General features: G+C 44.7%; 1 protein-coding gene across 1 annotated transcript; it reads left to right on the forward strand.

Annotated features, from left to right (window-relative positions):
- Positions 1 to 1115: 1115 nt before the first annotated feature.
- Positions 1116 to 10008, forward strand: GCM2 (glial cells missing transcription factor 2). Its single transcript, XM_043593236.1, is given in 6 exon segments — positions 1116 to 1317; positions 5621 to 5873; positions 5986 to 6098; positions 6490 to 6615; positions 8248 to 8848; positions 8851 to 10008. Coding segments are annotated over 6 exon segments (1515 nt in total). The 5' UTR covers positions 1116 to 1227; the 3' UTR covers positions 9183 to 10008.
- The last annotated feature ends 6711 nt before the right edge of the window (positions 10009 to 16719 follow it).

The raw sequence follows: 16719 nt of genomic DNA on the forward strand, positions 1-16719 counted from the left end.
TGGGGAATCCACAGCGTCCTGGGCCCGTCACCGGGCTTCAGCATTCTCCAGAAAACGTCCCCAGATGGAATGGGGGTAGTTCTACAATACCAGTAAAGACGTTCTTTAAAACGTTGTTTTCCGGTGGATGGCGACTAAGAACTGAGAGTCCCCATCCCCTGTTTAAGCAGATAAGGAAACTACGCTCAGAGAGAGCCTAGACGAGAGAAGGAGAGAGAGAGAGAGAGAGAGAGAGAGAGAGAGAGAGAGAGAGAGAGAGAGAGAAGGCGAGAGCGCGCGCCCGAGAGCGCCAGAGCGAGCTAAGTGTCCTGCAGGAGCTTAAGCTCCCGGGGCCCGCAGAGACCACCATCCCCCTCCCCGTCCAGCTCCCTTTAGCCCGTCTTTCCCTAAGGTTCTCCGGGCTCACTTTCCGGGACTCTTGTCCCACCAGGCCACGTCCCTGCGCAGTCCCTCCGAAGCATAAGGACACCTTAGGCCCGCGAGCTCACGGGGACCTTCGGCATTCCTTCGGACGCCACACCACTACTCCCTAAAAACGAGCACGGACTCCCGGACGCTCACAACAGCTACGACAAAGCGCGAGACCTGGAGCGCGCGAGCCAAAGGCTAGCTGGCGTGGGCGCAGTTACCCAGACAGCAAAGGTCTTAAATAAGGTGCCCGGGAATTGAGTATCGGTTCTCAGAGGACTTGTCTGGAAAGCGTCTGTCTCAAAACCTTCCATCTAAACCCAATCCGAAACCGCAGAGGCGAGGCGAGGTGGGGGGCGGGGGGAGGGGTAGATTTCAACTTAAAAGAGACATTCCAACTTCCCACCTGCACCCTCGCCCCTTGACATCTTGGCTTCCCTTTCCCGAGGGCTCGGGTCCACCTGCCCCTCCGTTCCTAGTTCTGTCCGGGAGGCGGTGACCCGCCTTGCAGGTGCCGGGAGCGTGGGAGCTGACGAGGAGCTGGGAAAGGCGGAGCAGGGGGAGGTGTGTCTTTATAAATGCGCGGGCAGCGGTCAGGCGCGCACGCCGCGGTCCGAGTGGAGACTTTTCAGCACCGCGGCTGAGAACAGGGCTCTTACCCCGCGGTCACCACTTCCGGATTTCTCAATAAATTTCTCTCTGTCTCTCTCTGTCTCTATCCAATTCATTTTTTAAGAGGAAAACATCACCTTGCACATCTCTAGATTTTTCTTCTGTTTTTCAGGATCGTTGGCGGAGAGCGCAGGCGAGGTGGGGCGGATGCTGGCGGAGGCAGGGCAGAAGGAGGACGCCGTGTGCTCCTACGGAATGAAGCTCAGTTGGGATATCAACGATCCGCAGATGCCTCAGGTGCGGGAAACCGGTGTGGGCGCGCATGTGGCTCTGGCCATCCACAAAAGGGCTGGTGGCGTTCAAGTTCTTGTAGGGACCGAGGAGAGACTCCCCCTCCCACCCCCACATCTCCCGAGAGTCCTCAATGGTTAGAGGGACCCCACAAAGGGCAGAGCTGGCTTTAGTGATCTGCCTTCTCCCAGCTCTTTCCTTGCGCTTATTTGAAACACACCCATAGCCCTGAGACTGTCAGGACCTGGGTTCCCAGTCATCTGACGACAGCAGGATGCCTGTCTCTCACTTTCCTTCATCCCAGATAGAAATCAGGTGATTCTTTCTTGATCCGTTCTTTGAAATTCATGAGAAGGGTAGCAGAGAGTCTCAACAAATGCGGATTCCATTGCTTCTCACGCAGCAAAACTGCAAGATGCGACTACAAATCGGGGTGGCTCGAATCTTAAACAAATAGCATGACTTGGGTGATTTATTCAGACGCCGTGGCTGCCTGCATGGTCATGCTAACCAGACCATAGGTGCACAGAGAGACTCTGGAATCCAGATTTTGGACATAACTTCTGAGCTTACTTTTCTAATGACAAGGAAATCACCTTCTGTTAGGGTGGATTTGTTTTGTTTGTTTTGTTTTAATGGAACAAAGTAGTTTAGGGTCAAGTCCAGGGAACGAGCTGGGCAGTTACTGGCTTGGGGCAAAAGCTGAGGAGATGCCTTTGAAGTCTTGGGTTTAGGTAGAAGGAAAGGGGAGTAGCTTCCCAAGAATTTGCAAAGGTGGACTTCTAGCAATGTTGTGGCCTAGGGGTAAGAGACATGGTGTTTATTCAACATCTATGATCTGCCATATTGATATTCAGATGGATAGCAATTCATTAGCAAAGTCAAGTAGCCTCTGCAAGAGATCAGCGCTTTTTTGGATGTATATATGTATAGTAATTCAGGGTTTTTTTTTTATGTTTATTTTTGAGAGGGGGGGGGAGAAAGTGGGGGAGGACAGAGAGAGAGAGGGAGACACAGAATCCAAAGCAGGCTCCAGGCTCCCAGCTGTCAGCCCAGAGCCCAACGCATGGCTCGAATTCATGAACCATGAGATCATGACCTGAGCCGAAGTCAGATGCTTAACTGACTGAGCCACCCAGGTGCCCCTGTAGTAACTCGTTGTAAAGCCTGCTACCTTACAGTCAACCGGTACCATTTGTGTGAAAGTGGACCACGGCATAGCAAAGACACCTCATTCTCACTGACTTCCATCCGGAAATCTTCATAGGAAAAAAAAAATAGAATCTTGCATTTCAGAAAAGAGCCACTTCCAAATAATGGGAAGATGGTTCCTCTTTCAAGCATTTTCTAGACTTGCGATGCAAATGTGAATTATTTTTCCTTTGGGACACTGGTTCTTAAGCAGGGCATGCATGTAACCTCTTAAAAGGGCAGGTGCACTGGGAAGTAGAAGTGGAGAAACAGGATCCTGGCCCTGCTCTGGCTAACTGAAGGGGCAAGAGTGACATTGGCTGGATGACCTTGAGATAGTTCCTGAATTTGCCTGAGTTTCAGGCTAAGACGATCTGTCATCAGGTGGTGGAACTAGATAACAATCTTAAGCTGTCATCCAGATTTCCTGTCAAGTTCAGTGTGTGCATGCTCAACTGCGTGTGCACATGTGCTGACACATTTGAACAAATGCAACTCAATCCTGGAGTCCTCTGTTCTTGTTGTGATTTTAAAACATGGTCTCTGCGGCTTCATTTTCAGTGTCACCGCTTTGGTAGCTGGCATGAGACGGGGTGGGGGGGGCATGATTCTCTATCCCTACGGGGGGACGCTGATGGAATCCTCTCTTCTGGAAAATTGTCTATTTTACTAACATCCTTAGATTGAAGTGTTCGCTTTAAAAACAAAGATATTAGCATTTAGATATTAGAGTTGATAGTACACCATTATATATTTCATTTGTGACTTACCTTAAGTCAGCATATTAATTTATGTCAATGGCAATATTTCTGAGAAAAGATAAATGATGCCTATTTGTAATAACGATGATTTCGACAATATCCCTGTGGTTTTAGAACCCACTGGAACCCCAAACTGCCCATTTACCTATTACTGTTGAAATGTTATAATACTAACAATGTAGCCAAGTCAGAATTGTCGGACCGAGAATAGTTTTTGCTCTGCAAATGTTAGATCTCGTTACTTGGGGGTGGTGGGAGAGACAGAAGGTGCAAATGGCTTATTACTATGATAATACTCTTCCGGCCTCTACCCTGCAGGTGAAGCCAGTCAGGTCTGGCTGCCACAGATCTGTTTAAATACGAGTAATGCCACTGTAGAAGGTTATCTCTCTAACATTGGCTTCCTTATCTACAAAATAAGAGTATGTATGCCCGTCATGGAAGGTTGTTGTAAGGATCATCGATACTTCGTAACGTGGCTTTGTGGGCCACACTGTCTCTGTGCCAAATACCCAATTCTGCCATATACAAAAAATAGCCCTAGACAATACGTAGACATATGTGCGTGGCCATGTCCCAATACAACTCTCTTTATGGATCTTGATATTTGAATTTTATATAATTTTCCTTTTTGGGAGGGGAAGGAAGAAGAGAGAGAGACAGAGAGAGAGAGAGAGAGAGGAAGAGTTGGAGCAAGCCAGGGAGGGCAGAGGGGGATGGGGAGAGAAAGAATCTCAGGCAGACTCCATGCCAAGCACAGAGCTCGACAGGGCTCCATGTGAGATCATGACCAGAGCCAAAATCAAGAGGCTGACACTTAACCCACTGAGCCACCCAAGCACCCCTGAGTTTTCTATAGTTTTCATGTGTCACAAAATATAATTCTTTGGATTTCCCCCCAACCATTAAAAAATATAAATATCCTGGGGCTCCTGGGTGGCGCAGTCGGTTAAGCGTCCAACTTCAGCCAGGTCACGATCTCGCGGTCCGTGAGTTCGAGCCCCGCGTCGGGCTCTGGGCTGATGGCTCAGAGCCTGGAGCCTGTTTCCGATTCTGTGTCTCCCTCTCTCTCTGCCCCTCCCCCATGCTCTGTCTCTCTCTGTCCCAAAAATAAATAAACGTTGAAAAAAAAATTTAAAATATATATATATAAATATCCTTCTTAGCTTGTGAGTCGTGTACCAAAATAAGTGACAAGCTGGATTTGGCCAAGGGCTCCAAGTGTGCCGACCCCTGCCCCAGACAGGACCTGGTAAATACTAAGTGCTTGGTAAAGGGCAATCTTATATTCAACTTCTGTGCGAGAAAGACATTACAGTATCCATACCACGTATCATGGGCAAAGACCACCAACCACGAATACCGAAGCAGTGCTCAGTATTTTATTTTTTTATTGTTTTATGGTTTCAGGAGTGGAATTTAACAATTCATCACTTATGTATAACACCCAGCGCTCATCCCAATAAGTGCCCCCCTTAATGCCCATCACACATTTAGCTCACCCCCGACCCCCCACCCTTCCAGCAACCCTCAGTTTGCTTTTTGTATTTAAGAGTCTCTTATGGTTTGCCTCCCCCTCTGTTTTTATCTTAGTTTTCCTTCCCTTCCCCTCTGTTCATCTGTTTTGCTTCTTAAATTCCACATATGAGTGAAATCATGTATTTCTCTCTCTCTGACCGATTTTGCTTAGTGCTCAGTATTTATCTAAATTTTTTTAATGTTTATTAATTTTTGAGAGAGACAGAGCACAGTGGGGGAGGGGCAGAGAGAGAGGGAGTCACAGACTCCGAAGCAGGTTCCAGGCTCTGAGCTGTCAGCACAGACCCCAAAGCAGGGCTCAAGTTCATGAACTGTGAGATCATGACCTGAGCGGAAGTCTGATGCTTACCTGACTGAGCCACCCAAGCACCCCAAAATGTCTTCATTTTTAATTTAACATTTAAAGATACCCGGAAGTGGTATACCACGATGGTAAGGCAAAGAGGCTCTGTAATCAAACTGTTAGGGCTAAAATCCTAGAGCCACGTCTTACTAGCTGTGTGACCTGGGGCACGGCAAATAACCTCTCTGGTCTCCGTGTACTATGGGCTTAAATTGGGACAATAAAAGTACCTGCTGTCGTGTGGGTTCTGAAAGGCCAGATGAACTAGTACATGGACAGCATTTAAAGGATAATCGATGAACAGCCAGTCGACAGAACGGCAGGTGACATTGTGTGATAGCAGTTTCCGTGGTTTCTGACATCTCTGGAATGGAAAGGGGCCCTTCTTCACGCTGCCGTGCTCGGGACAAATGCAAAGCGTGGCGTGTCAGGTGCGGCCTGGACCAACTCCACGGCCCTTCCCTCCCCTTTCCAGGAGCCGGCCCACTTCGACCACTTCTGCGAGTGGCCTGACGGCTACGTGCGCTTCATCTACCGCAGCGACGAGAAGAAGGCTCAGCGCCACCTGAGCGGCTGGGCCATGCGCAACACCAACAACCACAACGGCCACATCCTCAAGAAGTCGTGCCTGGGTGTGGTGGTGTGCGCCCGGGCCTGCGCCCTGCCCGACGGCTCCCGCCTGCAGCTGCGGCCCGCCATCTGCGACAAGGCGCGGCTTAAGCAACAGAGTGAGGGCCTTGTGGCCTCGAGATCCCTTTTCCTGACACCTGTGCCCTGTCCTCCTTCCAAGGCAGCCGAGTCCGAGTTGCTATTAATCTTTCACTCCCTCTGGCTTTGCAGAGAAAGCGTGCCCCAACTGCCACTCAGCTTTGGAGCTGATCCCCTGTCGAGGGCACAGCGGGTACCCTGTAACCAACTTCTGGAGGCTTGATGGCAACGCGATATTTTTTCAAGTAGGTGGGGGAAGGGGGGGTGTTCCAATGTGTGGTGGATTTTTTTCATCCTGCTTAGGGACCCGACCACCTGCCATGTGCCTTAGAAACTCGGGACTAACCCAAATGCAGCGCCGTGGCCAGAAGTCGGTGCTGGGGAAATGAGCTCACCTTGTGTGTGCTCTTTAAGGGCTCTGAGCCAAATTATAGTTATAGCTGAGTTAATACGGTGAAAGGATTGCTAAGTAACCTTTTAAGATTTCTGTTACGCTGCTCAATAGTTTTTTCCTCTGTCGTTTTGAGAAAACAAAAAACAACTCGCGATCTTGGGAAAGGCGCATTCAATTTTTGACAAACACAGCAAGCTTCCTTCCGAGGAACAAACGTATGATTTGTTTCCTTATTGATGCAGGCCAAGGGAGTCCACGATCACCCAAGACCGGAGAGCAAATCAGAGACGGAAGCTAGAAGAAGTGCCATCAAGAGACAAATGGCCTCTTTTTACCAACCCCAGAAAAAGAGAATTCGAGAACCAGAGGTAATGGGGAGCTGCCATTACGCTGTAGTCTGTGTTCATTGTCATCAGAAAATATACTGATTGTGTAAAACATGAATGTCATAAATTAATTAGAAAGGTTTGATTTTATGTGAAAATTATATGTCCCACAAAATGTCATTGAGTCACCATTTTGGATAGGGTTTCTTTTCTTTTTTAAGTTTACTTATTATTTACTTTGGGAGAGGGAGAGAGAGAGGGAGGGAGGGGCCGAGAGCAAAGGAGGGGGGAGGGAGAGAGAGAGAGAGAGAGAGAGAGAATTCCAAGCAGGCTCCACACTGTCCGTGCAGAGCCTGATTCAGGGCTTGAACTCACAAAGCATGAGATCATGACCAGAGCTGAAGTTGGATGCTTAACCGACAGAGCCGCCGAGACACCCTTTTTCAGACAGGGTTTCTAATTTCTTCTTCTAAAAAAAAAAAAAAAAGCAAACCATCTCTACTGTCAATGATACAGTGAGGGTGTGTGTGGACATCCGTATACAAGGGCAGTTACCCATTTTTAATAACGAGAGAAACATGTGCATACCAACAGTGAGTTAACAGCACATCCTTGAGAGGGTAGGGTCCTTGGCCTTATTTACATAGAACAGATAAAATTTTTTGGAGCAAAGTGATCCAGTTTGGCTTTTCAACCAAAGCATGCCAAGCAGACATGTTAGTCTGGGGGTAGGAGAAAGTGATGTTTGAGCACTTTCTATGTGCCAGGCACACAGGGTCTAAGAGCTTTCACGCACGAAATGGTCACAAAAGCCTAAAGAGAAGGTTATTATTTTTGAGCCCCGTTTGTTTTTTTTGCGGTTTTGCCAATTCTACCTTTGGTTAGAACTTATCTTTCCCGTACTAACTTTAATTTTATTTGTCCAATTAGAGTTGCCTGCAATTCTCAGCACTTGCAAGGTAGGGGTAAGAGGCTCTGGGAGGCTAAAAGTTTCTATTTATGCGCAAAGACACCAGAGCAACTGTGCTAACTTTATTTTTTCTTCTTCAACTGTCTTAATTCTTTTTTTTTAATTTTAATTAGGCATCTGAAGCTCGGAGAGGTTAAGTAACTTGTTCAACTCATGAGGGACAGAGGCAGGATTTGAACCCAGGTCTGTGTCTCTATGATTATAAACATAGGATGAGGAAACACAGAACTGTCTACCACTCAGACCCACCCTTCCCAACTACCGATGAACCCTCTTCATTCAGCAGGCTATTCATGCCCGAGCAAGCTTAAGTTCTACAGCCCTTGGACCCGTGTGCCCAAATCACGTACCTGAGCAGCTATAACACGGCACAGAACCCACTAATTGGAAGTGGGTTTTTTAATGGTTTTATTTTTATTTTTGAGAGAGAGAAAGAGAGAGAGAGCAGAGGAGGGGCAGAGAGAGAAGGGGACAGAGGTTCAGAAGCGGGCTTTGTGCTGATAGCAGAGAGCCCGATATGGGGCTCAAACTCACAAACCATGAGATCGTGACCTGAGCTGAAGTCAGATGCTTAACCGACTGAGCCACCCAGGCGCCCCTGGAATTTGTTTTTATTTGGTGGTTGGCTACTCTTACAGATGAGCTTGCCCATGTAATTTACATTTTTATTTACAAATAAAAATTTATATCATTTTTTTTTTTAGGTGGGGGAGAATCAAGACAACAGTGGACATTTCAACAACATATCTTCCTTGGAAGATTCAGAAGACTTTGATATAATTACTGACACCGGCTTCCCTATTCCAGCACAGCCTTGCTTTTCCTTCCCGAGCTCGGATGCTTATAGAGCTACCTGTGACCTTGCCACCTTTCAAGCGGACATAATGCCACCCTTTCAGAAATATCCAAACCCAAGAATCTATTTGCCCAGGGCACCTTGCAGCTACGAATTGGCGGGTCCTAGTTACACAAATCCAAACACACATCCCACCCTTTGTAAAAATTCCAGCAATCTCCCGAATGACACAGACTGGGTCCATCTAAATGCACTGCAATATAATGTCAACTCATACAGCAGCCTTGAGAGGAGCTTTGATTTCGCCAGTAAACAACATGGCTGGAAACCAGCTCTTGGAAAACCTGGCCTTGGGGAGAGGACGGACCATGGACAGTTCCAGGCCGCGTCCACTCACCCTTATTGTAACACGGAGCTTCCCTGTCGGTACCTCACGACTCCCTCCGCAGGTGCTCCAGCACTACAGACTGTGATCACCACCACCACCAAAGTGTCCTACCAGGCCTACCAGCCCCTGCTCTGAAATACTGTGACAACATAAAGGAAGTTAAGAGCCTTTCGGGGTGTAACTATGCTTCTGAAAACATCCCCGTGTCCATCTACCCGGAAGGTTTGGACTTGCCGACCACAGCGACCAGGGCCTCTCCAGCAGGGCCACTGCCTTTGAAAATTCCAGGTGATTGCAGAGCCATGAGACCCACTTTGGCTTTTCCTCAAGAGTCGGCTCCCTCCGGGACAGACGGAGCAGAGACTTGGGACGTGTGTCCACCTAGGTTGGGGTCGGCAATCAGTTATTCAGATGGGGTTAGTCCATTCTTTAGCTATGGCAGTGAGGACTTTTGAACCATAGTCCTGGGCACGACATAGTATTGGTGTCCATGCAGGCAGGAAATGTGGACTAGGAACTATCTCTTGTTGAGTTGGAAGATTGACCTAGGAGACACATACAATAATAAAAATGTTGATCAGTTGAGAAAATTATGGGTTGGGGGTGTTTAGAAAGTATAGGGAAATTTTGCACAGCATTTTAAAACCTATCACATGACATAGAATTAGGTCTGAAATGTGACTCTCCCAAATGAACCTACAAGCAAACTGGATACCATGATGATCAATGAGCTAAATTCACTGGAGGAGAAGCCAGGAATCCTGGTTCTCCTTCTAAGCCTTTCCCAGTTGACCATAGAGAGTTTCACAAATCCTTCTCTGGCCTTAGAAGTTGTCAGAATAGCGTCAGGAAGAAATATTTACAATCTTCTCTCCTGAGTCACTTTGTAAGTGCTAAATAGAAATTTTATAATCTATTAAAAGAGCTTCAGGAAATACATTTGATCATTTTATCCCAAGTATAGATCTACTGCTTTAAAAAAAACCTACAGTATTGCAGTGATAAGGTGCCATCGTTTTTAAGAGAATCTTCTTTTGCAGTATCATCGGAATACCTTTTCTTGACATTGATGAATGTTTTCATTGCAGACACAACCTAACGGTGATGTGTAGTTAATGGATTATTATTGTGCTAAAATATGGGGTTTTTTTCCTGATTCGGTTTCAGAATTAGAACTGAGATGTTTTATTCAAACACAGATTTACTGTTCATTTGTTACTCCTCATAAATGTCATTGATAATGTTCAATTAAATGTAATAAAGGAGTTTTAAAGTAATGTAGCTGATGCTTGTGCAATTTTGAAATAGAAATAGGAAAAAAAATGTTCATATTATGACCTGGGAAAACAGTTGTTATAATATATAAAACCATATTCATTTTATTTGACAGTTTTGTAGTTTATTTCATTTTATTTTTTATACCTTTGCCTCCCTTCACCCATTTTGCTCACCCCCACTGTTGGCAACCAAAAATACGTTCTCTGTATCTATGAACTCTGTTTTTTATTTTTTACATTTCGCATGTGAGATCATATGGTATTTGCTTTTCTCTGTCTGACTTCTTTCACTTAGCATAATGCCTCAAGGTTCATTTATGTTGTCACAAATAGCAAGACTTCGTTCCTTTTTATGGTTGAATGATATTCAATCATATCTATATACCACATTTTCTCTATCCATTCATCCATAGGAAGACAAGTACTTCAATTGTTTCCATGTCTTGGCTATTATAAATGATGCTACAATGAACATGGGGATGCATATAGCTTTTCAAATCAGTGTTTGTCTTTTCTTAGGATAGATACCCAGCAGAGGAATTGCTGGATCACATGGTAGTTCTATCTTTAATTTTTTGAGGAACCTCCATACTGTTTCCCGCAGTGGCTGCACCAATTTACATTCCCACCAACAATGCACAAGGGTTCCCTTTTCTTTACATCTTCGCCTACACTTATTATTTCTCGTCTTAATAATAGCCATTTTAACAGATGTGAAATGATATCTCATTGTGGTTTTGATTTACATTTCCCTGATGATGAGTGGTGCTGAGCATCTTTTCATGTACCTGTTGGTCATCTGTGTGTCTTCTTTAAAAATGTCTCTTCAGATCCTCTGCCCATTTTTAAATTGGATTGTTTCTTTTGCTATTGACTTGTATGAACTTTTTATGTATTTCGGGTATTAACCCCTTGTTAGAGATATGATTTGTAAATATTCTCTCCCATTCAGTAAGTTGCCTCATGTCGATGATTTCCTTTGCTGTGCAAAAGCCTTTCAGTTTGATGTCATTTCACTTGCTTATTTTTGCTTTTGTTGCCTTTGCTCTTGGTGTCAAATCCAAAAAACCATCACCAAGATCAATCAATGTCAGGGAGTTTATTGCCTTTGTTTTCTTCTAGGAATTTTACAGTTTCAGGTCGTATACTTAAGTTCTTAATTCAAGTGAGTCAATTTTTGTGTATGGTATAAGACAGTGGTCCAGTTTCATTCTTTTGCATGTGGTTGTCCAGTTTTCCCAGCATCATTTGTTGGAGAGACTGTTCTTTCCCCATTGTGTATTCTTGCCTCCTTCATTGTAAATTAATTGACCTTTTATATATGGATTTATTTCTGGGCTTTCTATTCATTTCATTGATTTATGTGTCTGTTTTTATGCCAATAGCATATTGTTAGCTACGAACAGCTTCGAAATATAGTTTGAAATCAGAGATCAGAATGCCTTCAGCTTTGTTCTTTTTTCTCAAGATTGCCTTGGCTGTTTGGGGATCTTTTGTGGTTCCAGACAAATTTTAGAATTGTTTTTTCTATTTCTGTGGAAAACGCCATTGGAATATTGATAGGAATTTTTGCATTGAATCTGTAGATTGCCTTGAGTAATATGAATGTTTTGATAATATGAATTCTTCCAATCCATGAACATGGGATATCTATTTATTTATGTCTTCAGTTTCTTTCATTAATGTCTTATGGTTTTCACTGTGCGGGTCAGGTCTTTCACTTTCTCAGATAAATTTATTTCTATGTATTCCAGTAGTTTACTTTAGAAAGAACTATTTGCTATGCTAATAACAGAAAGCCAATTCAAAATATTCAGAATGCACACACACACACACACACACACACACATTTTTGCATAGCTTCCAATACTTACTAAAATCATTCAGTTTTCAAATTAATACAAAGTACCTAAATTTTTTTTTAAGAATGGAGTATTCTCGTTGCATAGAATACTCAATTTGTATCACTAAATCTCAGTACGTCAGATAGATACCATTTTAAATTATTGAGTGTTATATATGTATTTTACCACTCCAATAAATACATGGAGTACTAACCTCAAGATTAAAAAAAGATGAGTATACTCCTGTGATTCCCTAGTCAACTCTTTCTCAGAGGAAAGGATGCGTAGTATACTCATGGACTACTTCTTTCTTTAGACTTCCGTCGCCCGAACTTACAGTTGATAATAATATCTACCATTTATATGGCACTTGCAGGGGCAGACACTGTCCCAAGCTCTGAATATACGTTAATTTATTTAACCCTCCCAGCGTTTCCCTGAGCTACCTAAGAGAGGTGTAGTGGCTTATGCAGTAAGCAGCAGCTGGGATTTGAATTCAGGTCCCCTCCAGAGTCTGTGCTCATAACCAGCATATCACGTTGATTCCATTTGTGCCGAACACGTGTGCACCTTCCACCAAGCATGGACTTTTACTACTTCTAAGTATTTTTGTCCCAACATGGGGCCTGAGGGATCCACGTAGGACAGGTGGAAAGGGGCAGGGCAGGGATGGGAGTGAGCACACCCGGGGTGGGAGCCCTGAGGCGAACATTTCCCAAAGTGTGGTACAACGGTGCCCTGGTTACAGAGCAATTCTAAATAGTCCACAAATACTTTATATGAATAGTTATGGATTTATTTTTTTTTATTTAAAAAAATTTTTTTTAATGTTTATTTATTTCTGAGACAGAGAGAGACAGAGCATGAACAGGGGAGGGTCAGAGAGAGGGAGACACAGAATCTGAAACAGGCTCCAGGCTCTGAGCTGTCAGCACAGAGCCCGACGCGGGGCTCGAACTCACAGACTGCGAGATCATGACCTGAGCCGAAGCCGGACGCCTAACCGACTGAGCCACCCAGGCGCCCCTGGATTTATTTTAATGTGTAATAGGGAAAGATACAAGTAACGCATCAAACCTATGATTTCAAATTATTTTTGCCGAGACAAAGATAGTTTGGGGGTGTTTAAGAAGATTTATGCAGCCAATAGTGCAGATGTTGCAAGGAAATGTTGAAAGATTATCAAAATGGGTGAGAACTACTGAATAATGAGACACATTTTCCTAGAGCATGGGGACAGTGGGGGCTCAGGTGCAAAGGATAAATGGTTCTGACAATAAAAGAGATTGTATAAAGCTGGAGCCAATGGAGAAAACATGACTTTTGGTTTCTGGAAGTTTAACCACAGTGTCGAAGGGTCTGGATGGTGGGCAGTACTCAGGAGCCAGGATGTGGGAGTTGATCCCAGGAGAGGCGGGTGCAGAAACATACCCCAAGTGTTGGCCAGGGCTTCCAGCCATGCCATCCTCCAAAGAACCAGGGGTTACAGGGTGGGTGACTATGCAGCACAGATCAGCTCTTGCAAACTGGGCCAACTGAGGAAAGCACAGGAAGGTTTAGACTCTGGGTCATATCTACTGCTCTGAAACACTGATTGATTAGGAGGCAAAAAAGCTTTGTGGAAAATGAATGAAAGTAGGAAACTCGCAAAGACCTAGCTGTCATATTGTTATTAGTATTAATATTTATCATGAAAATGATTAACATTATTGATTAATTTCTTAATGGATATTAATATTAATTATTCATGCTAGCTATTAATAGATCTTTGCTTATTCACTTATTATTAGCTTTCAAACATAGGGAGTGTAAGTTAAAGCAGCCAAAGTTTCTGCTCACCTTATGAACCAGGAGGAGCCCAAGCCTGCGGCAAGAGCCATGACAATATCAGCTGTTGAGCACAGAGGGAGATAAAGCACAAGAGGTGAGGCCAGGCTGGCCACTGACACCTTCGATCGAGGCAGACGACCACCATTGGACTTGCCAAGTGCCAAGAGGCACTAAACAGAAACACAAGTTATTCACTAGCTAATCGTTCTTTCCCCTTCATGAATAGTCTGGAAGTAGACTTACCTGGAAGAATCTTAAAGTCTTAAAATAGTGAATCTAACCTCTGACAGACAGTTTCAATGGGACATTTGTCAGAAACGCCAATGGGCTTTTATCATAATAAAAACATCTTATAAGACACCATTAACTAATCTGTGAGATGTGGCACTAGGAGCACCATGGCAGAATTCACAACTGACAAAAGGATTTGAAAGACAGTCTCTCACTGCACTCGTCTTTCTTCGGTCCACAACTTCCCTCTGCGAGACGCAACCCTGACCACATGTTAGAATCTCCTGGGCAGCTTGAGTGGTTCTAGTATGCAGGGTGCACCCCAGACCAACTAAATCAGAATCTCCAGGGCTGACACCCAGCCAGGATACGTTAAAGCTTCTCAGATGATTTCAAAGTGCCACCAGGGTCTCTAATTTGCCACAATAGTACTGGAAACCTCTTTAGTGTAAGCCGTTCCAGGAAGCTCAACACAATATGGTCTCATGGAGGCTTGAAAGAAAGACAGCATTCTCAGTGTAATTAAGCTCTATCATCTCTGACTTTTCTCTGGATGCCGTTATTGTGTTCATTTAATGGAAAAGGGAGGAAGTTGACAGGAGTCGTGTCATTTGCACTGTAAAATACGAATTAAAAATTGGATTTTGAAAGTGACAAAATTAGATATAGTACCCTGCCTGTAAGTCAAAGCATGAGCTCATTCATTCATTCATACATTCAACAAATATTTATTGAACTCCACTAGGCATCAGTGATGTGCAAGTATTACATATGTTCAGTGAGTGAAATAGAAGCCTCTGCCCTCTTGGAGCATGTGGGCTGGTGGGCTACACAGACATTCAGGAAGCAAGCACACAATGTACCTACAGATGGGGAGGGCCGTGAAGGAGAAAACGGTCCATATGAGGACACAGAGAATAAGAAAATGGAAGTGAAACCCATTGGGATAAGTGGTGAGGGGAGAGCTCCCTGCAGTACGTAGTCAAGAACCAAAGGGTAAGGGGCGCCTGGGTGGCTTGGTCGGTTGACTGTCCGACTTCGGCTCATGTCATGATCTCACAGTCCGTGAGTTCGAGCCCCGTGTTGGGCTTTGTGCTGACAGTTCAGAGCCTGGAGCCTGTTTCAGATTCTGTGTCTCCCTCTCTCTCTGACCCTCCCCTGCTCATGCGCTGTCTCTCTCTGTCTCAAAAATAAACGTTAAAAAAAAAACTTAAAAAAAAAAGAACCAAAGGGTAAGAAAAGGCTGTCCAGGTCGATGGGTGGGGAAGAGGCTGCGGATGAGAAGTAGCAAGTGCAAAGGCCCTGAGGCAGCAGAGCGTATGTGGCCTCAGAAGTCCTAGTCAAAGGGACAAGAGGACACACAGTATCAGATGGGTTGGAAGGGAAAGCAGGGTCCAGGTTCTTGAAGTCCAAAACAAGGAATTGACATTTTATTTCCAAAGCAGAGGCGAACCGGAGATGAATTATAAGCAGAAAAACGACACAATCCAATTCATGTTTTGAGACGATCATGTTTAGACAGGGGGCTGAAGTGGGGTTCAAGAGGCCAGGAGATTATTGCAAGTTATTCAGGCATGACAGAATGATGGCTCGAATTAAGAGGTAGCGGCGGAGATAAAAGGAAGTGGACAGACGCAAAATGCAAGTCGGAGGTAGAATCAATGGAAGTCATTTACGGTGTGGACGTGAGATAGTAAGGAAAAGGGAAAAAAATCAAGAACAACTCTCATTTTCCAGGTTCAACAAACCGAGTGGCTGGTGGTGCCATTCTCCGAATAGTGGCAGCTGAGAAAAAAACCAGCTATGATCAGTCCATGCTTGTGAGTCATCTGAGTTATCAGATGAATATAACACTGTAGCTCCGTGGGGAGATCAGAGCTACAGATAAAACCCAGGAAGTCCTAAGTCTAAAGCTGCTTTATCATAGCTCAGCCTTGTAAGGCAGCCTGGAGTTGTGCTATCCAATATGGTAGCTGCTGGCTATATGTCGTGATAGAAATTAATCAAATGAAATAAAAAATTCAGGGGCACCTGGGTGGCTCAGTCGGTTGAGCATCCAACTTTGGCTCAGGTCATGATCTCGTGGCTGGTGAGTTTGAGCCCCATGTGAGGCTCTGTGCTGACAGCTCAGAGCCTGGAGCCTGCTTCAGATTCTGTCTCTATCTCTCTTTGTCCCTCCCCTGTTTGCACACTATCTCTCTGTCTCTATATCAAAGATAAATAAACATTAAAACATTTTTAAATAAAAATTGAATTCCTCGGTCATAACTAGCCTCATTTCCTCAGCCACCGACGTGTGGGTAGTGGCTGCTGCATTGATAAGTGATATAGAATATTTTCATCCTCACAGAAATTTCTATCGGATGGTGTTGGTATAGAAAGAGAAGAAAGGGGAACCTGGTATGGAGCCATAAGGAATTTCCAATTTAAAAAAAAATTTTTTTTTTAATGTTTATATTTATTTTTGAGACTGAGCATGAGCAGAGGAGGGACAGAGAGAGAGAGGGAGACACAGAATCCGAAGCAGGCTGCAGGTTCTGAGCTGTCAGCACAGAGCCCGAAATGGGGCTCAAACCCATGAACCATGAGATCATGACCTGAGCCAAAGTCGGACGCTCAACCGACTGAGCCACCCAGGCGCCCCAGGAATTCCCCATTTGTAGTTAGAATATAAGAGGATCTGACTGAGGCATGAGGATTAGTGGTCAGGTAGGTAGAAAAGCAGGACAGAGAAGGGGGTCACAGAAGCCAAAGCTCTTTCAAAAGCTGGAGGGAGGTCAACATCGCTGGAAGCTGCTGAGAAGTGGAGG

The sequence above is a fragment of the Prionailurus bengalensis genome, chromosome B2 (assembly GCF_016509475.1).
Source record: "Prionailurus bengalensis isolate Pbe53 chromosome B2, Fcat_Pben_1.1_paternal_pri, whole genome shotgun sequence".
Taxonomy (NCBI): Eukaryota; Metazoa; Chordata; class Mammalia; order Carnivora; family Felidae; genus Prionailurus; species Prionailurus bengalensis.